Raw genomic sequence first — 23,897 nt, 5'->3', positions numbered from 1 at the left:
CAGACCACTCAGTTCCAGCCTCCTGCCATGAGTTGGTTGCTTCCCACCAGCTCAGGCTGCCCAGGGCTACATCCAACTTGGCCTTGTACATCTCTAGGGATGGGGCAACCAGAGCTTCTCTGAGCAACCTCCTCCACTGCATCACCTCCTTCTGAGTAAATAATTTCTTCCTAAAACCTGAACTAAATCTCCCCTTTTAGTTTAAAACCATTCCCCTTGGTCTTATCACTGTTAAACCATGTAAAAAGTTGGTCTCCCTGCTGTTATAAAAGCCTTTTAAATACTGAAAGGCTGCAGTGAGGTCTGTTGGCTATACAATCAATCCCTTTAAGCTGGATTAATTCTAAGAGATGAACATGTAACATACATTTAGTTGTGTAACATTTCTTGAGTCAAAAAAGAGCAATTCTGTGCACAGAACATATAACATCCTAAGATACACACATCATTTTACTTAGCAATATTCACTTGTACAACTATCCAATAATCTCTCATATATTTTATATGAAAGTATCAGATTTAAACGGTAACTTTTGCATCAGTATTTGGAATGCATACATTTTTTTAGTTAGACTGTTACTTAATGTTTTGCCAGCGTTACTTAATGTTTTGCTAGTTAAAATGTAGACATGGCTTCTGTAATTCAGTTGCATTTTCTATGATTTGAAAAACATAGATCACCAGTGGTGTTCTGTTCCTTTTGTCTGTAGGTGGCACGACATTGCCAACATGTCTCACAACAAGTCCTTTTTTGCATTAGAACTGGCAAACAAAGAAGAGACAATCCAATTCCAAACTGTGAGTGGATTTTTTTTTTTTACTTTTTTCACTTTTTAAGATCAGTTAATAGGAAGTTAGTCTTCCAAATTTCAGTGACTTCTACGAAAGTAAGTGATGAATATGCATATTTTGACTAATGAGCAAATTTTGGTTTTGTTTTCTGGCAGGAAGATATGGAAACAGCAAAATATGTGTGGAGGATGTGTGTGGCTAGACACAAATTCTACAGACTAAATAAATGCAGCCTGTAAGTAGAATACTTTAGCAGAACACTTGGTGCCCTTGCAGTTCCCATGGGAAAGCAAAATTTATCATAACTTCTGTAATTTCTACAATGTCATTTTTAGATTATACTAAGTACGGCTTACATTTTTTCCCTAGTCATCTCTGAGATCATACTTATCACCAGTTTCTCAAACTCACACTTTGGTATGGTTTATAATGGAGAACAATACTAAGTGCTGAAAACCTTACCAAAAGTAGTAGTGTTTGACCCCTGATGCTGGATCTCAGTGCCGTGAGTTGCTTTGGAGGCTATTATTGCTAGAATGTTTGTTGGAAGCACTGGGATAGGGTTTGGCCTGTGATTGGGTGAACTGCCCTGAAAGGACACTCTGAAGGCCTTTAAAAGGGCGGGAAGTGTATGTGAAGCACTCCTGAAATGTGCTGGATTGACAGCTGAGAGGTATGTGGTCCTTTGGATATTCATGGAATCTGTGTAGCTCAAGTAGCACCAGTATGAAGTAAATTTAATACAATTCATCAAATTAAATTTAAATGGGCTGGTCTCCAACTTGTAAATCAAGGGTTGGAATTTGAGCTAATCATTTCCACTGGTACAGATTTCCTTTAGTTAAGTTACTTCAGACAGAAATAGAGAAACAGACCCAGTAAATAACCTACAAAAAGCTATCTGTGGAGGCGTTGATGTAAAATTCCCTGCAGTTAACAGAATATTTTGTACCACAGATGATTCACTAGCACGGTTAATTCCAATTCTTTTTAGAACAGTAAGATTAATTTGCAATAAAATAGCTCTCATATCTCTAACTTGTAAGGTTGGCTGCCATTTGAAAGAGTTGAGAAGTGTTGGTAGCGGTGGTGCATTTCTGGGCATTGTGAATTGCAGTTTGAATAATATCAGTTCTATAGTTCTGTATTGAATGTCAGTCTCTAGGATTACTTACTTTTGACCCTTTCACCGCAATATGGTTTTATTAATAAGAAAAGTCATTAAAAAACACTGTAATTATCTCCATGCTGTGACTCCCTGTCATCTGGTGCTGCTGCTGAAAACTCTTATGCATGCCTGTATTAAGTTCAGACTATTTTTCTTTATCTGCATGTACCTTGTATTTAGAGATTCCCTGGACTCTCCACCTGAGGAGGGCTCTCAGAAATCTTCACTCCTTCTTTCCCTTCCACGCTTTCCAATCCTTTCTCGTCCTTCACTGCCCAAAGGGTGAGCTCAAAAATGATTTTTCTTTCTAGTGTCTGGCAGTTGCTACATCTGTGTTACTCTGCCTTTTTTTTTTTTTTAAACCTCTATCTTGCTGTGAGAGTACTGGTGCAGTGTAGGGTGGAGAAAAAGGAGCTTAAGGTTTTTTAACAGTTCAACATGGAAGCAGTCCAATAAATTATGAAAAGTTATTATCGTTAGCTAAAATGTTAAAGCATATAAATTCTCATACAGTATAGTCATAATTTCTGGTTTCTCTAACACTGCAAATGTCAAGAACCCCTTTTAAGCAATGCTATCTGTGGTCTTGTAGAAGAGGTTACTTATAGTGTGAGATTTTCTATGGGGTTCAGGTTTAGAACTAGTCCCCTTTTACCCTTCTGCACAGCTTCAGGACCATTTTCTTTTTATGCTTTATATAAAAGAGGCAACGAAATAACTGAGGTATTTTGATCCTGGTTTTGTGATTCTGCTCATAGCAATGATGGCTTATGCACAGAGCTCTTACATTTTGAGACTGTTGGAAGGACGGCTTAACAATGCTCCAGAAAGTGCAGAGTGATTTTAGCTGACCTTGGGAGGTCATTCCAAGGTTTGAAATAAATCTTGGTGTTGTAAGAATCATCTCTCACCATAAGATTTCTTCTGTAGACAAACCCAGCCCATTACAGTGAATCCTGTTAGAAGGCGGTCTTCTTCCAGGATGTCTATGGTAAGGAGAGAAAATAGTTTTATACGAGGGCTGCTCCGAAAGTAATGCCTCCTATTTTATCATATTGGCCCACAATGTCAGCAGTGGATGTTGGTGGTATGGCAGTAGAGGTTGAACCCTCCCACCAGTATTCCATTAAATTTTGTTGCTGTGTGGCAGATAGCAGCAGACGGGCAGTCTGAAAGAGTGGTGTATGATGTGGAAGTACACATGACACAAAGGTGTGGAGTTCCTCCATGTGGAAAAAATTGTGCCCATTGACATGTATCGACTTTTGCTGAACACTAGTGGAGACCAAACAGTGGATGTGAGCACAGTGAGGTGGTGGGTGGTACATTTCAGCAGTGGCGGCAGCAATAATGTTTCATTACTGCTGGTGCAATTTTTTCTGAGCACAGCATGTGGACTCTTGCTCATCACTGGTGAAAATGCGTAACAAATGGTGGTGACTACATTGAAAAGTAGTGCTTTGGAGCTGAGAACCTGCTCTATCAAATAGTGTTTTTATGTAGTTTGTATCTGTTTTAGTTGCCATTGAAATAAATAGGAGGCATTGCTTTCGGAGCGACCTACGTATTTGCACTTCTAAGGGTTTAAACTGACTATGAAACATACCTTAATTTCCTTCAGTGAAGTAAAATAAGCAGCGAGAAAGATGAAGCTATTATGTGAAAACTGTTTCTGACTTGTTGAAAAAGCTGTTGTGTAACCTCTGATTAATGGAATTAAAGTGATAGCAGTGAAAAATATTTTAAACATTTCTAGTTTGCTTACTCTGTCTTAGAGTCCATCCTACATGTTAGATGGCAACATATAGTCCATGGTTATTTTTTTAGTATATAGTTCTTGTATGACCTTTCCTAAGGAGAAACTTAATTGCAGATTTAGAGAAATGGTTTAAGACTAAGTCTCTGTGTATGTAATAGTCAAGAACTCTGTACTTAAATTACGAGATCTTTAACTAATGATAAAATTCTTACTTAGCCCAAGCCTCAAGCTTATATGATGCCTCCACCACCTCAACTGCATTACAACGGTCATTATACTGAACCATATGCATCTTCCCAAGGTGAGTTGTAGCAGACTTGGAAAGTTCCAATGCTTAAATAGTTTTAAACAGGGTAGAAAACAGCAAATCTTGTGATTTTTATGAAGTCTTTTATTTTATGAAGTCTAAGGCTTCAGTACACCACTTTGAAGGTAAAAGCTATAATTGTGTTTATAGCTATTTAGCTAGAGCTAAACATGAAACAGGTTAGTAAAGCAACAGTCACCAATGTGCTTGCTGCTACTCTACATGCATGCTGATGTGAAAAGTGAGATAAGAGAAGAGGTAGTTATGGTAGCGGATACAGCAACTATTGATTGTGATCACTTGCGTGAGTCTAACTGACTATGTCTTTTGGTTTACATAATAAGCTGGTATGTTATGGCATTCTGAGATTCTTGTCAACATTGATCTTCATAACTGCAAAGACTAACTAGGCCCCCCAGACGATTAAAAATAGAAATTAAAAAATGGGAAGGAAAAAAGAATAGTTCTCTTCCTGCATCCCGTTTTTAAGCAGTTTCTCTCTGAGTTTGCTAGACTACAAGGTTGGGAATTCAAAGGCTTTGAAACCTTTCTTTGGGGAAAAAAGGAAAAACAGAATTCTCAAGGAATACACACTCCTAATATGAGCTGTTTCACTATGGAATCATGGCTGTTTTTTCTGCTTTTTTTGATGGTTACAAATAGTGTGTTTAATCAACAAAGTTTGTGCCCTAGAGAGATTAATCTCATCTTTTGCATATTTGCCTCTGTTTTGACTGAGACCTTTCAGTCTGCAACTCAGCTAGATAAAAAAAAGACTCAGAATAACTCATTGTAACGGAATGAGCACGTTTCCAATGTAAATAGTTGTATAAGTACTCAAAAGATATATAGATTCAGAATGTACCTGAATTGTTTCCAGTACAGTGTTGGAATCATTGCTTGTTGCAGTGAAGGCTATCAGTCTTCCTAGTTCCTACTGTACAGATCCTACTTTTGAACACTTTTTTCACAAACAAAAGAACTTTTGGTTGTAATAAATTTTGTTAAAATAAGTATGGCAGTGGTGAACTTTATAGAATCATAGAATGGCCTGGGGGTTGAAAAGGACCACAATGATCATAGAATCATAGAATCACTCAGGTTGGAAAGGACCTCAAAGATCATCAAGTCCAACTGCAACCTAACCATAGTACCCTAACTCTAACAACCCTCCGCTAAATCATATCTCTGAGCACCACATCCAAACGGCTCTTAAACACATCCAGGGACAGTGACTCAACCACCTCCCTGGGGAACCTATTCCAGTGCTTAACCACCCTTTCTGTAAAGAAGTGTTTCCTAACGTCCAACCTAAACTTACCTTGGCGCAACTTGTAGCCATTTTGTCACCTGTCACCAGTGAGAAGAGACCTACCCCGCTCTCACTGTAAACACCTTTCAGGTACTGGGAGAAAGCAATAAGGTCTCCCCTCAGCCTCCTCTTCCCGAGACTAAACAGCCCCAGCTCCCTCAGCCTCTTCTCATAGGGCTCATTTTCCAAGCCCTTCACTAGCCTCGTTGTCCTTCTCTGGACCTGCTCCAGTACCTCCATGTCCTTCTTGTACTGAGGTGCCCAAAACTGAACACAGTACTTGAGGTGAGGCCTCACCAATGCTGAGTACAGGGGCAGGATGACTTTCCTAGTCCTGCTCACCATGCCATTCCTGATACAAGCCAGGATGCCATTGGCCTTCTTGGCCACCTGGGCACACTGCTGGCTCATATTCAGCCGGCTGTCCAACAGTACACCACGGTCCCTTTCCATCAGTCAGCTTTCCAGCCACACCTCCCCAAGCCTGTAGGGTTGCCTGGGGTTGTTGTGACCAAAATGCAGGACCAGACACTTGGCCCTATTGAGATCATCTAGTTTCAACCCCCCCTGCTATGTGCAGGGTCACCAACCACTAGCCCAGGCTGCTCAGAGCCACGTTCAGCCTGGCTTTGAATGCCTCCAGGGATGGGGCATCTGCAACCTCCTTGGGCAACCTGTTCCATTGCATCACCACCCTCTGTGTGAAAAACTCCCTCCTAATATCTAACCTAAACTTCCCCTGTCTTAGTTTAAAACCATGTGTAGATATTAATGTGCGAACTCTATATGGTTCTTGCTTAAACTGGATCAAAATTTTCTGGATAAAAGTTAACTTAATTTTTGTTAAGTGCTTGTGATCCACCTGTGTCCTGAGAGTATTATGAGGAGAGGGTGTTTGTTTTTTCTTGCTATTTAAACTGATTTCATTAGGCTCTTGCAAACCTAGGTGTAGATATTGGTTCTTTCAGTTAGAACTGTTTAAAATTTCATATAGATTTTTACTTAATTTATACTTAGCAAACCTATCATAAACTGAAGAAAGACCTTATTAAACAGAGGTAATGCTTTCCAGTAGGAATTTGCATTATCTATTCTGGTAAATATACCTTAGGTATCTATAACACCAAAAAAGCTTTGTTTTTTCTCTTCCCAATTGAAAACATAGCAAAGCATGACTGATTTTGAAAGTCTGAAACATCAGTTAGTTACATCTTAATAGAGAATATCTTTGTTGTTCAAGGTCTTGAACATAAAGATTGTTCTTAAACTTTACTTTCAGATAACCTCTTTGTGAGCAGTCAGAATGGATACTACTATCACTCTCAGACTAGCTTGGATAGAGCCCCTCATGACTACAGTGGTCGAATCCGCAATGGTAGTGTCTATAGTGCACATAGCACAAACTCCTTGAACAACCCACAGCATTACTTACAGCCGTCCCCCATGTCCTCTAACCCAAGCATTACGGGGAGTGATGTCCTCAGAACTGATTATGTCCCATCACATAGACATAGTGCACTAATTCCACCATCTTATCGGCCCACACCAGACTATGAAACTGTGATGAGACAACTCAATAGAGGAATGGTACACACAGATAGGCAGAGTCACTCAATGAGAAATCTTAACATCAGCAATACATATGCTTACAGCAGGCCTGATGCCTTGGTTTACAGCCAACCTGAAATACGAGAACATGCCCACTTCACTTCCCCACAATCTAACCATTATCCATTTAACCTGAACTACAGTTTTCATAGCCCATCCCCCTATCCCTATCCTGCTGAGAAACGCCCAGTTGTGGGGGCAGTCAGTGTGCCTGAGTTGACAAATGTGCAGCTGCAGGCTCAGGATTATCCAGCACCAAATATAATGAAGACCCAAGTCTATCGACCACCTCCCCCATATCCATATCCAAGACCTGCAAATAGTACTCCAGACCTTTCTCGACATATCTACATTAGCAGCAGCAACCCAGATCTAATCACGAGGCGAGTTCATCATTCTGTCCAGACATTTCAGGAAGACAGTCTGCCTGTGGCACATTCACTACAGGAAGTCAGTGAACCTCTAACATCAGCACGCCATGCTCAGCTGCAGAAAAGGAACAGTATTGAAATAGCTGGCTTGACTCCCAGCTTTGAAGGAATAAGAATAAAAGAGAGGACCATGTCAGCATCTGCAGCAGATGTGGCTCTTCCAAGAGTTATTTCGGAGGGGTCACAGCCCAACGTTCTGATAGAGAGAACAAAGCAAAAAGAAAATGAGCAAGATGAAGGTGTGAACTGTGATCATAAGAAAACCCTTTCAGATGCCACTATGCTGATTCACAGTAGTGAAGAAGAAGAAGAAGAATTTGAAGAAAACAAAGCTAGTACTAGTCTCTCTCCTCTTCCTGAAGATCAAGCCCAGCTTTCATCCATTATGGGTGGCTATTCTCATGATTCTGTACACAACTACCCCTATAGCTCAGTTGCTTCATCTACTGGCCCTTTGCATATTCTTGAGCCTAAATTACATATTACAGAAACGGAAAAGAGAATGAAAGATATAAGCCCAGTTCATTTACTAGTAGAAAACCAAGTACAGAGAAGAGGGGAAGGACTGCTTACTCCATCTATGTCAGAATCTGACCTTACAACATCAGGGAGATACAGAGTAAGGAAGGATTCAGTAAAGAAGAGACCTGTGTCCGATCTTTTGTCTGGGAAGAAGAATATTGTGGAAGGCCTTCCCCCACTAGGTGTAAGTGGATATTATTTCTTGTTTTACGTTGTTTCAGGATGTTCTGTGGCCAGAGTTGTGTGGGGTTTCTAAGTGTGTTTGTTTGTTTGTTTGTTTTTAAATCGACCTATGTTTTTAAAGCATATGAATTGAAAGTTACTTTAAGCTTTATCTTTATTCTTCTATTTTTCTCTCATTAACTTTGTTTGCTTATATTCTCTGCTATGTCTGTTTTGTTTGTGTAGTTCTTCCCCACAAATTCAACTCTGCAGCCTCCATCCATCTGACATAGCTAACCTTGTTAACAACTAGTTTTTAGTTCTAGATCACCATTTCTAGACTCCCTGTCCTTATCTGGAACAGAACCAACTGTGTCTGTTCCACTACCAGCTTTGTAATATTAGAACGTCCCTCACTGAAAAATCAGATGTAGCTGAATGTTTAACTTTTTAAATTCCTTTGTCATCTTAGTCTGACCTAGGAGGATAATCTGACACATTAGGCAATAAATTCTTTGCTTGTGTTCTCTTCTTTTCGTTCCTCCATACCTTCCTCTTTTCGTATCCTTCCCCCTTTCCCTTGCCTTCAAGCTGTTTTTATCTCACTGAAGTTATCTCTTTCTTGCTGTGCCCCTTTCTCCTACTCCAATCTTATAAAAGCCATAAAAAGAAATCAATTGAACAACTGCAATTTTCCTGTTTCCTACAATCACCTCTTTGTAGAAACATCAAGGTCTGCTCTGGACTGTATGATTTCACTTGCACCCTTTACCGCTCACTGTGTTTAGTTTTTTATAGTTTCTGGCATATTCCACATGATAATGGAGGAATACGTTTTTTGGGGTTGTTTTTTTTTTTTGGCTCTTTTTTTTTCCCCAATGATTCTTGCTAACCTTGCCTGCCTGAGGTTTGTGTCAAATGGTTTTCTGCACAAACTGGTCTGCAGTGGAACTACTATACAACTTCTGCTGCTGTGTTACAAAAGCTAACCTGAAGTAAACTATGTATTTGAATTATTGCTGTATGCTCAACTTGTTATGTGACACTTCTTATATGTAGAACTGAACACAATTAACTTATATCAGTTTCAATTTATTTCAAAATTGTTTTCCTAAATTTCCTGCCTTCTATGTTATGTGGATATAGAAAAAAGGTGATAGCTTTCTCCTTATATTCACATTTAGATATACTCACTCTGTATTTTTTCTTCAAAAGATATGTTTTCAGGCTCATTGGTGAGTCTACCAAAATCATACCTTGCGTTTTCTTTGTGATAGCCAAGTAAATATTTAAATCAACTTTTGAAATGAAGTTGATATTAAAATTTATTTACTGAGCACTTCCAGTGAAATACTTTCTAGGTTAGTAATATTTAAGAGTACTATTGCAGAGTAGAGAACTGTGGTTTTGTATTCATTATTTAGATGAACTGCTTTGTAACAAAAGCTGCCCCTGCAGCTCCTTTTGCATTTTGCTTTTCACCTTTCCAATGAACTTCTGCTGTGTTTATATTCACTTTTAAAAACAGTCTCAGCCTCTTAACTTTGACATCTTATTCTTTACTGCCATTTAGCTTTTGGAAGCATTGATCACCATTCAAGCAGAATATTTTCAGTGTTTTTTTTTTTTAACAGCTAAGCTGAGCAACTGAAGGAATGATAGTTTTCTCACTTATTTCTATATATCTATATATTTCTATATGTAGAGATATATATTTCTATATATCATATATCTCACTCTTTCTAAAAGAATGATCTGAATTTATCCTTACGTTACAATCTCCTGTTGATATTTCTCTCAAATAAATTCATAGTCTAGTTCAGGACTCAGATCTGCCTGTTCTTCTGTGTTTGTATTTTGTATGTGCATTTTACTGCAAATGTAGACAAACATTTTATTATATCTGAATAACCTATAATTGTTATGACCATCTGTAGAGAAGAAAAGTGTCTGAAAATTGTCTAGTAAAAATTTTTATTTATGTATTTATTGGTTGGATAGTGATTCCAGTTCTGTCCAAGGTTTATCCAGAGTAGCTGCCTCACAACTTCAGTTGTGAGCTTTGTAGGAAAACAATATTTGTCATTCTCATGCAGTTTCGTTAACCTGTCTGGAATGAAGACAGACTTGTGTCGTGTCCTTGGAGGAATGTTGTCCCACCACTCTAATCTCACTGCAATGCTTATCATGAAAAAAAGTCAGAGCCCTTTGCAGAAGGGGTCAAAGAAGTATACTTTGCTAAACCGAACTCATCTGGGTTTTGCTTTATAACTTCATATGTTTTTTTTTTTAAATACTTGTAAATTTTAGCTTTTCTTTTGCAGGGTATGAAAAAGAATAAAACCGATGCAAAAAAAATAGGGCCTCTAAAGCTTGCTGCCCTAAATGGACTAACTTTGGCTAGAATGCCTCTGCCAGATGAGGGGAAAGAGGAATCAACAAGAGCAACAAATGATGAACGGGTATGGTGAATTTTTTTAATGTTTGATTTCTCTTTTACGCAAGTGGTTTTTGAAAATCAATTGCATATGAATGGTGCTTTGTGTCAACTTCAAAGTGCTTCTAATTCAGAGCAACTCAAACACTGAGAACACAAACAAAATGAAGAGTAAGACTTCTGATTGTGAAGTCATTGCTAGAAGTATTAGGTGCAGCTGAAGTTTTTCTTAAAGATATAAGATGATGGTGATTCTACTCATATCTTATCCTTTGAACTCAGATAAAATCAACTAGTATCTTCTATACATTTTTATGACAAATCTTTCTGTTTCCTCTTAATTTTTTTTTGTCACTTTCCAGAGTGAAAACAGATTAAACTTAAAATTCTGTGTGTTAGCCTGAACTTGATTGTAATGATTAATTATTAATGTAATTTTTACAGTAAATTGTGTAGTTAAATTGCATCCCTAAAATACAGCTTGTGCAGATTGTATTTATGTTTTCCTCATGTGGATCCCTGAAAGTATAGATGGAATGTGAGTTATTTGCTGAAATCTTAAAAGCACAAAATTTCAGATCACTGAGCAGAGGACATCAGGTTTTAGAACTGAGGATCATTCTTTGAGAAAAGTAAGACTTCATCTACTTGTACCAGGGTAACCAGCGTACAAATGTACTTCAGCCTGCCTTGAGTATCATTAAATAGGTGCAGGAAAGTAGGATATGTAGTCAATCAGCAGTCTGTGAAACGCTATTTACAACACTGCTGTTATCACACATTTGACCAGAGAGCAACTACATACACCAAGGTCTGTGGTGATTATTGTATATACTCTAACTAGTGGTCTCTTTGGAATCTAACAATGATTGGACACCCTCAGTTGCAGAACACCATCTGCCTTGATTTGTTGACAGTCACTGAGCAGGATTAGAACCTGAAGGGGCAGTCACACTCTGATTAACGTCAGTTTTAAGGAGCAGACCAAGAAAATCAGTTGCAAGTTACACAGTAGAAATTCGGTCTTGTAGTTTGAGGGCTTGGATTGAGATTTATAGGAGAGAGATTTGACTATTAAATTCAGCTGTGCTGAAATGGCTTTTTGAACTGTATACAGTCATTAAAGATAGTAGGGGAGGTTAGAAATTAACATCACATTATTAAAGCACCCTTCTACATTTAATATCTATGTTGGTTATTTCCTCTTATTTATAGCTATCATCTCTTCCCAGGTTGATATTAATTTAGTTCAGCCATATTACCACCTGGGTAGTTCTGCCCAAAGTGTTGAGGGAGAAGAAGAAACTGTAAAGTCAAGTTATAAGGAAGATGTAAATCTCTACACATTCTCTTCAAGCAGTCATGTAGAGGAAGAATAGGTATCATGAAATTGGAATGACTGAAGAAGCAGTACAAATCGGATATGCGACATGAAAGAAAGTCTAGATTGCAGATAGTTTTAGAAGGCAAAGAAAGACTTTATAGTTGATTCAGTGCCTGTTTTATTGCTCAGCTAAGTTACTACCAGTTTAAATTAGAAAATTTAGCTAAAAGTATTAAAGGAGTTTAGGTGGTTAATGTACTGATGTGTAAATTGCATATGAAGGAGGTTTTACATCATCCTCTGCAGCATTTGGCATTGAAGTTATTTGATACAAGATACTGTTCTGATCTGATACTACAGAGCAGTTGCTGAAAGAAGCTGGGGACATGTGACATAGATGAAATTTTCTGGCTGAAATCTTACATATTTTTCCTCTAATTATTGTTGGCAAAGAGATGCTGAAATTCCAGAAGTGTCTTATGATTGAGAAAGAACTTAGTTTTGAAAGAATAAATCTTTCAGTGGGCTAACTTAATAAATCAGATTGAGCTGTACTACTAGAAAAAGAAATCCTGGTTTGTTACATAAGTTACAGGAGGTTGTAAGAGGGCTTTACTGCTGTTTTCAATGTTTATTATTTTCAATCAAAGTAAATGTGGAATACTGGAGGTGAAAGATAAACTCATTTACTGAGGCAAGTATTTTGCTTTAAATCTGTGGAGTTTTTCTTGACTTAAGTGACAATTCTGACTTTTTTGGGGGGTTTGGGGAGGGGATGAAGGCAACTCAGGTAAATGAGATTTTTAAAATGATTTAACCAATGTGTTACATCAAGAAGAATGAAAAATGAGTGTGTCTCATTTGAAAGTATTCAGAGCAGTTTGTAGTGTAGCATAACCACTGGGTTTAACCAAATATTTATTTTCCCAACTGAGTTGCCTTTATAGAAGCTAAAAAGCAGTTTTTGATATTCACCAGTATTATCCACCAACCTAGTGAATTATAACAGGATTTTTTAGACAGTTTTCACTTGAGCAAAAGTCCTGCTGGTCAGAATTGCTTCTAATTTGTTCTGGTATGTTTGTAAAAAATAAAAATAAAAGAATAATAATAATAGTTTGAAAAATATAACAAAGTTGTACCGGAGGGGTAAATACATACGTTTTATCCTTTGTGAATTCCATATTAAAATAGACTCATTTTAGAGTGTGACTTCATATTTTATCTTTTTTTCTGTCTCTTAGTGTAAAGTTCTTGAACAACGGTTAGAGCAGGGGATGGTATTTACTGAGTATGAGCGCATTCAGAAGAAAAGGCTTATAGATGGTGAGTGCTCAATAGCTCGGCTTCCTGAAAATGCTGAGAGAAACCGATTCCAGGACGTCCTCCCTTATGATGATACCAGAGTAGAACTAGTCCCAACCAAAGAAAATAACACGGGTTACATCAATGCATCTCATATCAAGGTGAGAGAAATGCTGTTGGAGAAATGTTTTCTTCCCTCCCTCTACAGTAGTTTTTGTGGGAAAGATGGAAACTGTTTATCCCCACTATCTGGAAGAATAATAGAGGGTTAATTATTGGAGAGGTCTTCTACATTTCACTTCTGTGTTGAAGAGGTATTCTATATTGATCATCTCTCTCCTATTTCTTTCATCTCTCTCCTGATTGATACCAACAGAAGGCATGCCCATTCTTCCAATAGTTATGAAGGCAGATAGCTTCTAAATTAATTGGGATTCTTTGCAGTGATTAAAACTTTTTCAATTCTGGTGACAATAGTTATTTCCTTATTTTCTGTACCCTTAGGCTAGATCCACAGCAGGCAGTAGTCTGAGTCCTTGCTTAAGTTTCCTTTGTTAGAGGAACAAATAAAGCTAGAAGGAATTCTGCCCTTACATAATATTCTGGTGCCCTAAACTAAAGAGGTAGATATAAATCAGAGTGCCTATTTCTGAATTGTTGCTGTCTTTTTCAGCTTGCAGGTCTTAAAATGGCTGACTAAGAAAATGGGGAAAAGATTTTAAGTAATTAGTAATCCGATCAATTTCTTTTTACAGATCTCTGTTGGTGGCATAGAGTGGGATTACATTGCTACACAGGGCCCTTTGCAGAATACCTGTCAGGATTTTTGGCAGATGGTCTGGGAGCAAGGGATTGCCATCATAGCTATGGTGACAGCAGAGGAAGTGAGTATAAACCAGGTCAGATCTATCCCTGAACCTTATGCCGTTTTGTTCTGATTTTTTAGAGGAAGGGTCTCTTTGCTTCAACAAGCAGACCAGTCAAAGATGATTTTCTGATGACCCCTCTGTATTGCTTTCCTTGGCAGAAAAATCTAAATTTGCAAACTCTGTCTCATGAAGACTGGTTTATTTAATGAAAAAACAAAACATTGTAGTAGCGCTTAACAGAAGATAAATACAATTGTTACAAGAACATTAGTTGTTATGTTTTCACACCTCTTGTTAAGCAAGTGTTTTACTCTTAAGGAAAGTGGGAGAGAAAAAAGCTTCAGATACTGGCCACGTCTTGGCTCAAGACACAATACTGTAACATATGGAAGATTTAAGATAACCACACGGTTCCGTACTGACTCAGGCTGCTATGCAACTACGGGATTGAAGATTAAACATCTTCTCACAGGACAGGAGAGAACAGTTTGGCATTTGCAGTATACTGACTGGCCAGAACATGGCTGTCCAGAGGATTTAAAGGGATTTCTCTGTAAGTTGTATTTAATGGCTTTTAACTTCTTTCTTTCTTTTTTCCTTTTTTTTTTTAATCACCTAATATGTCTACTAAGCATGAATTAACTTGTGATAATTGCACCAAGCATGCTACTGCAAAAGATATCTTTGCACCAGTAAGAGATGCTGAATTATATTTCTGGCAGTAATATTTCTGCCATTTTGTTAAAGTGACCATCTAAGTCAAAACCCAAATATATAATTTACTAAGAATTCATATAGGTTAAAGCTTAACTATACCAAGTATCACACATTTGAATATGTGCCAGTAAGCTGGTTTTGGTGGGGAACAGAGGAACAAGGAAAACCTTACATAAGTTGGATGATTTTTGTAGATCTGTATTGCTCTAGTTGATTTATGACTTGTGATTTATACAGTATGTATTTTTCTGTGAGATGTCGTTTGCTAAATTACTGCTTTTCTGATGGTCATTCAGTGTAACAACAGTGCTTGTATAACTTTATCTCCTGAATTTATTATTCTCATTTTGTTCAACTTAATAGCATACTTGGAAGAGATACAGTCAGTGCGGCGCCATACAAACAGCACTGCAGATCCTAAAAACTCTAATCCTCCTGTGCTGGTGCATTGCAGTGCAGGTGTAGGACGAACAGGAGTGGTCATACTGTCAGAGATCATGATTGCTTGCTTGGAACACAATGAGGTGATCTATTTTTCTTTTTAATTTTTGATAGTGTTAGGTAGTGGAAGAGTAAATAACCTGTCTAATAAATATGTTTTTGCTGTTCATCTGAGCTTTCTCAAGGTGTGACCTTTGGAAAAGTCTTTACAATTATTATTGAAAGTGCTTTCAGCAATTTAATAGAAGTTAATAATCTTCTAGAGTTTCCCACTTACACACTGGGTATTGGAATGCTCAGTTGGATTCTTGACTGTGTAGGATGTTGAGTCACTCAGTGGAACAAGGTATGCCCTGGGCTACTAGACATGTTTCAGGATTTTACCCTGACTTTAACACTTTTACTTATGCCTTAGTTTTAATAGTTAATATTTAAGAACATCTTTTATACCTGGCGTCTGTGCTTTTTATTTAACATTTCTGTTCCTAAGTGTAGTAGTACTTGCAGTATGGGTGTCAGCAGAGGATGAAGTGGTAGTTAATTAGTAAAAGCTAGTCTTGTCAGCCTTTAGCCAGAAGTGTACAATTATAAAATATTTATTAATAACATTATGTTCCATCTGAGACTCAACAAACTGATTGTTTCATGTATTTCCTTGTCCTAATACTGTGACAAACTTTTGCAGCCATCAGATTTTTGAGGATTCATAAACCCCAGAGATAGACAAATATTTCACAGGTGTGGAAGTTGAGGTAGGCACATGGTCAGTGGTACAGCAAAGTCTGTACTGCAGGAATGGGCAATGAATTGTCATAGGTGAAATTAGAGCAGCTTATTCTGTCCCCAGATCACTGGTACTGTGCTGAATCTCCTGCTGAGGAAGTACCAGTGAGTCTCCTTGCTCACCAATTATTGTAATGGCTTTTTTCTTTTCCTCCAGATGCTGGACATCCCACGAGTGCTGGACATGTTGAGGCATCAGAGAATGATGATGGTGCAGACTCTTTCTCAGTACACTTTCGTCTATGGAGTTCTCATTCAGTTTCTCAAAAGTTCTAGACTTATATAATCCCTGCCGATTCCTAAGGGACGCTGCAAGAGTTTTCAGAAAGAAAACTACAGTTGTCCTGGCAGACCTGCTTTCACTTTTTTTTCTTCATATGATGAATCACGCAGTTAACTTTTAGGGCTGGTATGTGGCTGTAAGATAACAAGTCAATGTAACAGTCCTCGCAAAGCAGGATCTTCGCTGGACTAAATTCTTCTCGCGTTCAGCTGCAGCCATATTAGGGAATGATTTTACTTGTACTGGTCTTTAGTACTTGTGCAAATTTTTTTTAGAGTGGTGTTACTCTGGGGAAAATAAATTTCTAACAGAATGGAAATACATGGCACAATTTACTATTTTTTTTAACATTACAATGAACTGTGCAAAAGCTAAAATTTGTGAATGCACATGGGGAGAGAAAACTGCTCCTTGGGGATGTCAAGGTCTTACACACAGTTTCATTCTGCTTTCAATTTTATATTTAGAACAATACATCTATTTTTTAAAATGAAGTTTTGGTTTCTTCTGGTTTACTAGCCGCTCTTAGATACTTTAAGTTGTTGCTTTAAGGGCCGTTAGTTTTCTATTCAGCTTTTTTTTTTTTTTTAACTTTCAAAAAGACAACCCAACTTTTAAAATGCTGTAATGTTTTCAGCAAAGATTATCTATGCTTGAACTAACTTCTTAAAAATTGTGCATACAGTTCCAGTGTAATAGGTAGGAGTAGAGTGCTGTGTAATAGAATGACAAGTGAAAGATCATGTTAACTGTTGATAACTTCCATTTGAGTGGAGGCATGTTTGCCTCTTGCGTTGTAGACTACAAGCAGGGAAAAATATTATCTACAAAGTTCTTGGTAATAAACAAGTAAGAGAAAGTACACGTTCAGTATTATTCAAAAATTTAGAGGACCGTTTGATTTTACTGGCTGAAATCAAAGTGAATGCAAATGTTTTAAGCACTTTTTTGCTCTGTTATTTATGTAGTTAAACTTAGAAACTATAATCATATATTTTGTTTCATATGGTGAAATGCTGTTACTAACCTATTATTTGAGGAAGAGCCTTTAAAGTTGATGAAGTGAGAGAACCAAAATTTGAGTAAGAAGGTGCATAGTGGTGAAGAGGAAATAGTGGAGATGTGGCAGCTATGATTGCTGGTTTACGCATGGCAAAGATGACCATTAAAAATGTTTGTTTCCAGTCAGGAAAACTTTTGAAGCACCAGAATTTTCTCTAGAATCCTTCAGATTATTTTGTCAGCACTAGAACAGATTTTGCTAATGCTGTGCGGAATTGCAATGAAGAATGTTCACAAGAGCCATTTGAGAATGCCTGCAGAATGTAAGAACGCTAAGAGGTAACACTGCAGTTGTAGGTATTTTAGTAACTGTGTAGGTTGCAGAGTAAATGGTTGCAGCATAGATCTGAAGATGTCCTACCTTTGGTAGGTTCTGTCTTGTCCCTGACTAGCATGGATCTGGTCTATTGACAGTATCCTGAATACTTCTGTGTCTGTGTTTTTAAAATGGGGACAATGTGGTTTTGCCTGCTTTTGAGGTGTTTTGACCCTATACCAAAGTGAGCTAATTGTTTGTAGATATCCAGTGTAATTTCGAAAAAAAACCTATGGTAGACAGGTGTGCAGGTACATCTGAGTATCCGTTTCCTACAGTACTTGCTTAACAAAATGAAATGAGTCCGTGAGTTCTTTTTCCACTGGTAAAATGATGTTGTTATTCCCTGAGCTGTGACAAGGCTTTGGAAGCTATGATGGAGGATACCCCTTTCCCCTTCAAACAGTGATTGTCCTCTCGAAACACAGATTAAAAGTGTAATAAATATGTTTCATCAATTTCTTTTTTAATAAGCTGTTTCCATAAAGATAAGGTCCAAATGACATTGTGCTAATATGTCATTCCATAAAATATGTGCTACTTTAAAATACACTATAATATTCAACTAGTGCATTTGATTGTCTTTGAGGCAGTTCGAATTGTTCTACCTTCAGTAAAATAATATTGAATATTTCAAATGGAGGGGAAAAAAAATGCCTAGGAAGTATTAACTGCCAAACGTAAAGCTGAATGGAATAATGCCTTATTCCAGAGGCGACCAGTTACTGAAGGCTGATTCTTACATATAGTCTTGGAGGTGAACCAGTTTGACAAACATGTCAACAGAAATACCACTGAATGAAGCAAATGTATTTGGCTATTTGTGCTATCTTCTGTTATAGAAACATTGATTTGTTCTTTCTTTTTTTAACCACAGTTTCTGATTGAAAAGTGTACGCTCTAGAATGTAGCTTTTACCATTTCCAAAGTTTGAACTGTGATCTTCGCAACATGGTGCATGTGCTTTTAATGAAATTGTAGATGACCATCACTTTTTCAGACCCTTTTCCACCATTCAGCAGCTCTTTGGACAGAACGTCAGGTATAAGGCATTAAAAAAAATCCAACAATTAAAATAAGCAGTTTCATTCCAAACTTGTGAGGTAGTTTCTGAGGTGGTTGAGGAAGTTTTTCCCTTCTATTTTCTTTTCCATCTTTCTGAGAGGAAGCGAGATCACTTTCAGAGTTGGTCGCAGCCTGTTTTTTTTTTTTTTATAAGCAGTAACACTGCTACTTCCTCCACTTCAGTCTTTTCAGTCTTTCCACTTGCAGTGCAGTTTTGCATTAACAAGACTTGACTTTCTATGAACCTTCCTAATGAAGGTAGCAGGCTTGTTTTTACATGTAAGCATATGGTTCCGTGCGGGCATTGAAAATAAACATTTTCTCTTCTGAAGATACCAAAAGAAATAAAACTCCACAACCTCCTGTCACAAAACTAATTTTGAAAATGTTTAGATTTTCAGATAGCTTTTAAAAGAACATTCAGTTTGTAGCACTTTGTTGTTCTGAGCCTTTAAAGGGATGCTTTGTAAGTGTTGTTGTGCTGGGTGCTTTGCGAAGTGTGGGACTTTATAAGAAAATTCGTGGCCCAAATCCAGTCACGGCCTGAGTGGAAATTGGATCCTTCTGTTAAAAGCTTAAAATTTCTCTATAAGCCATTTTGCCAGGTGTGCTTCTCTTAGTACGGGAGAGAAACCAGATAATTGTTGTGTAAAATTTGAGCTGAACTTATTTAGTAGGAAAAAGAACGTAATACTGATCTCTAAGAATGCCAGAGTTCTCAGGGATAAATAAAGGTGCTATATTACTATCAAGAGACAGATGTGAGTGTCTTTTGAGGTCTAGGTGGTAAATGCTTTCTTAGGATCAAATTCCACGAAAAGTCAGGAGAAGAAGCAATAGGTTGCTGTAGGGGCTTCTGCAAATTTGATTTCTGTCTTGTTTGCTCTGAAGGGAGATTTTTTTTTTTTTTTTTTTTGGACAGGGAATACTTGTATTCATGGGATCCCAAATCTTCTCTAAAAACATAATTCACAGCCCTGATGATTGTGAAGGTGACGCTTACTTGGCAGGCTTTGCTGTCAACTGCAGATCACTCTTCACTCATTCTTTGATGGAGAAGCTCCATGCTACAATAGAGTTTTGCAGCCCTCAAAACAATAATCCTCTTCTGCTGCGGGTTGGAATGCAATCCCCATGAATAGCACGGTTAAATGCCTTAGTATTGCTCTCACTGTGATACCTTTTGCACATGTGAATGGTGAAAACTACAACTGCATAGGAATATAATAAATAGAAGGTTACAACCTTCAGAGATGTTGGGTCATCTTTAAGGTCCCTTCCAACCCAAGTTATTCTGTGATTCTAAAATGAACGCATACTGAAACGAAAAAATTCTTAACATTTTGAGAAAGTATGCATTTTTTGTTCCTTGTCTTGTGTGTCTATTTTTTTTTTTTAAGTGGATGACACTTGGAGCGATTTTCTCCAAAATAGTTTCTTAATTTTAATGCCTAAGGCTACCAGAGGCTGCTGGTATATTTCTCTTGTTGGAGACGTGGTTAAAGTTGAGTGGCTCATAGTTCTCAACAGCCTCTGGGCCAAACTTGGGAACTGCATGGTTGTTTGTCCTATAAGCTAGCAGTTTTAAGATCTCAGTTTTAATACCAGTACCGTTACTAAAACACTAGAATTAAAACGGTGAACTCATGACTATGCTACAATGGTTAGCTCAGGTTATTAATTTAAAAGGAACAACAGATCAACTGCTAATAATTCTTTGCTTTCGGTATTTATTGTTCTATTTTTTCTTTCCAATACATGCAAAGCAAGAGCCCAGCCCCTCAGGATGTAAAAGTTCTGCAGTTCTTGTGAGTGGATTAAACAGTGCTTATTACCAGTGAAAGCCCTTAAAATGTGAATATTCATATCTACTTTAAATTTAAATATAGATTGCATTAATTAATCAAAAGAATGCATGAGGAATGTGCCTACACAAGGCTAGAACGTTACAAGGAAAAGTAGCTGAGATGACTTGGAGGCAATTCTCTTGTAAAAGTACAAAATGTTGGAACTGGAGAGTGTGGATATGAGGAATGGCTTGAAGGCATTTGGAGGAGGAATTGGAACATTCTGTATCCACAGTGGAGCTGCTAGTAGGGTTTGATTCATACGGCATGTTTTGTTTATGGCATAGTAGGGTAAAAGCATGTAGTCATAGGTGTTATTTCTACTGACTTTTTAAAATGTGATTTTTGAAACTCCAAATATTATTTCAGAAGCTCTGTTATTTTAAAATGTATTCTTTTCCAAGCAGATTCAGTGCAATCTGTCACCTCAGCTTCTGTTTGCTTACTAAAGGTCGGATTTTAAGGCTGTAGTCTCAGGTTTTAGACGTGCAAACTGAAGGCAAAGGGGCATATATGCAAATTTGTAATGGATTCAGATTAGATTATTTGAAAGTTTAAATGATTTGTGAATGCAGCTGTTTACTGTAGGTGTGAACTGGATTGGGTTAAGGCTGCGCTGAAAACCAGGCCTTTGAATTGTGGAATTTGGCATACACTTACAAATATGTTGCACCATTTGCAGTACAGTGATAATAAAACCTCAGAGAATCTCAAATACTGTGCTAGGCTATAGGAAAATATCTTAAACTTCAACAGCAACAGCTACTGCAAATATGGCTGTAAAAGAGGTTTCTTATGAAGATCCTGTTGGGGACCAGCTAACTTGATGCGTTTTGCTGGCATCATGTATGTTCCTTTAAGGTCTACAAGGACTGAAAAAAACATTCTTCATTTCTATGCGCATTTCAAAAAATGGCTGCTAAATGACCCTGGATTCTATACTTTGCAGTTTTCCACATGATGCTGCGTTTAGTGATGAAGAATAACCTCCAGTGTATTTGTTCCTTAGAAGTCCATTTTTCAGCTCTATCTGGGGAATTAAGACAGAAATCAAATGCAAAGAATCTATCAAATAGAGTTTACAACAGATGCAGTGTGTGGCAAGTTAGAGAGCAAGTCTGTAGATGCTGTGGTTTTACTTTGTTTCTGATAGGCGGCAGTCAAAACTACCAAATTACTGCTTTCATGAGCACAACTTCAGAAGGCGCCTTTTGAAACCTTTTTAAAGGGAATTTAAATGCTCTTTTTCCATTTGGAAATGTTTAAGTAAAATTAGGAGAAGTGGAAGTACTTAATGACAAACACAGCTAAGTTTTAGAATGATAGGAAACATAATAGGAAAATAGATTCTCCAGTCTGTCACCTTGCTTATCCTGGATGATTCTGGCAGACAAGTTGTATATGCTGTCCCTTTACACCAACATCCAAACTACTTGTCTTCTTTATGACTGATCTGGGGAGACTCGGATGGAAACTTTAGACTCCAGCTTGCAAATCAGTAAGTAGGTACCCTCCTGCACATTGCTGAAATCCCTTCACTCAGTTAAAGCAAGTTGGTGTTCGAAGTCCTTTCAGCAGTTTTGTAGGGCTGAGTACCTCATGTCAGAGGAATGCAGGATCTGGCTCAGTTTTCTTCTGTTTTCATTTGAGCCAATATGGAAGGATTTAAATGGGACTTTATTTGCAGTAGCAACATGAATTTTTGAGTATTATTTTCTAGTACTAAGCTAGTGGTTAACACGTCTATTTTTGCTGTCTTGCCACCAATACTGTAAAAATGTATAATCAAAACAGCTTTAATTCTTGTAAAACTGAAATCGGTTTGTAAAACAGTGTACAAATTGTGTTTCATAGACAGAAAGGCTTGTATTACTGAATGTAATATATGTGAAATGAATATATTATAGTCTATTTTTGCCATGAAAAATAAATATTTGAAGCAACGATGCGGTTTTGTTGTTCCATTATTGAAAGAAAAATCAGCAACGTGTGTTCCAGTCTGGAACTTGGCCTTCTGTGCAAAAAGATGTTATCCCTCCTTTAAAGCTCTGCGAGTACTGCCCTGCATTTCAAAGTGAAGATGAAATTTCCACAGTCAGGTAGTAATCGTTCTCATCTTTGTGGTAGAACAGTAATATGTCTGCCACCCTAACATCATTTTTTTTTTCCTTTGCATTTTCTAAAGCCATTCCTAACGTGGAATCTTCAATTTCCCTTTAAGCAGAGGTTTCTGAAGTTGAAAAACCTTTTCCAAAAGCCCATGAGAAAAGAAGATTGATTGTATGATTCCTTAGCATTATCGGAGCTGCTACCAACAAATAATACTGAAGTTTTCATCATTTTGTAATTGATATTTAGTCAAAATGGAAGTGATACAAAAGGCACAACATAAAAGGATGTACTTCACACTGGACACTGTAATTGCAGACTGGACAATTGCACATCCACTGTCCCTGCAGAACGCCATATGCACGGGCTCAATTATCAGGAAATGCTAGGCTTTTAATTGTTTTCCAGGTATGCTCAACGTGGTGGCACTAATGCACGTAAGGTAAAATAACATATGTATGTGTATAATTGTCTGATCGTTTCCCAAATCCTGAGGAATGTTCTAACTGGGAGTCTTATGTGTGATAGTTCCTCTGTTTAGGGTGTGATGGTGTTCTTGTTTGTTTGTTTTGGTTTTCATTATATCCATTGCTTTTCTTTTAGGTGTTGATGATGGCTTATAAATATGTTTTCTTCGACTGTTGTTCTGATTGTTGTCTGGAAGGCTGGGTTCTGCATGAGGACAGCAGCTGCACAGTGCTGCAGAAAGAAACTGCCAGGTTACCTACAGCACCCAGAGGACTACTGGTAGATGGTCACCATTTGTGAGTATGATGGCAGCTGCATTTATGCAGGTACCAAAAGGAGAATGCTGCTGCAGAGTTGGAGGTGAATGAGCACTGGATGAATGATGGATGCTCATCAGCTCTGCACTAAGCAAGTTACCTTGTGTTGCTCTGGATCTCATTGGCTCAGTCTGGCTCTTGGGCAGGGTGAACCTTCTGCATTTGAGTGATGGCAGTGTTGTGTTTCTGGTGCTCAGGGAAATGATTGTTCTGATAGTTAAAGGCTAGCTCTATCATTATTGCAATTGCTTTGAACCTGGCCTCATTAATTCAGAGAAAAAGCAAAAGTAGGAAGTGGTTGAGCTTAGGACTATTTTATCAGAAAATAACCTTTGAATTCTTGGCATCCTTTGGGAGCTTTTCTGAAGAAAGGACTTCAGGGCTTGTGCCTGTTTTTGCACTCTCTGAAAGAAAAGGGCACAAGACAGATGGGGAAGCTAGAAGAGATGGAGCTTAGAAAGAAAAAATCTTTCCTATTTCTAATTAAGCACCA

At 37.7% G+C, this 23,897-nt stretch overlaps 1 protein-coding gene across 3 annotated transcripts in view; it reads left to right on the top strand.

Moving 5' to 3' along the window:
- Nucleotides 1-22,454, top strand: part of PTPN21 (protein tyrosine phosphatase non-receptor type 21) — a 41,902-nt gene extending 19,448 nt beyond the window's left edge. For 2 of the 3 annotated variants that reach the window (XM_015287730.4, XM_025151286.3), the window contains exons 9-20: nt 711-798; nt 948-1,027; nt 2,141-2,242; nt 2,891-2,951; nt 3,936-4,020; nt 6,618-8,083; nt 10,386-10,523; nt 13,067-13,288; nt 13,883-14,011; nt 14,315-14,549; nt 15,077-15,237; nt 16,095-22,454. In XM_015287730.4, the coding sequence (XP_015143216.1) occupies nt 711-798; nt 948-1,027; nt 2,141-2,242; nt 2,891-2,951; nt 3,936-4,020; nt 6,618-8,083; nt 10,386-10,523; nt 13,067-13,288; nt 13,883-14,011; nt 14,315-14,549; nt 15,077-15,237; nt 16,095-16,223 (2,896 nt within the window). In that variant the 3' untranslated portion in view covers nt 16,224-22,454. The remainder of the gene's footprint in view (nt 1-710; nt 799-947; nt 1,028-2,140; nt 2,243-2,890; nt 2,952-3,935; nt 4,021-6,617; nt 8,084-10,385; nt 10,524-13,066; nt 13,289-13,882; nt 14,012-14,314; nt 14,550-15,076; nt 15,238-16,094) is intronic. The other variant, XM_421308.8, reaches the window with a different exon arrangement.
- The last annotated feature ends 1,443 nt before the right edge of the window (nt 22,455-23,897 follow it).

This window comes from Gallus gallus, chromosome 5 (assembly GCF_016699485.2).
Source record: "Gallus gallus isolate bGalGal1 chromosome 5, bGalGal1.mat.broiler.GRCg7b, whole genome shotgun sequence".
NCBI lineage: Eukaryota > Metazoa > Chordata > Aves > Galliformes > Phasianidae > Gallus > Gallus gallus.
Note: the sequence above shows the minus strand (reverse complement) of the source record. Positions and strands in the feature narration are given on the sequence as shown.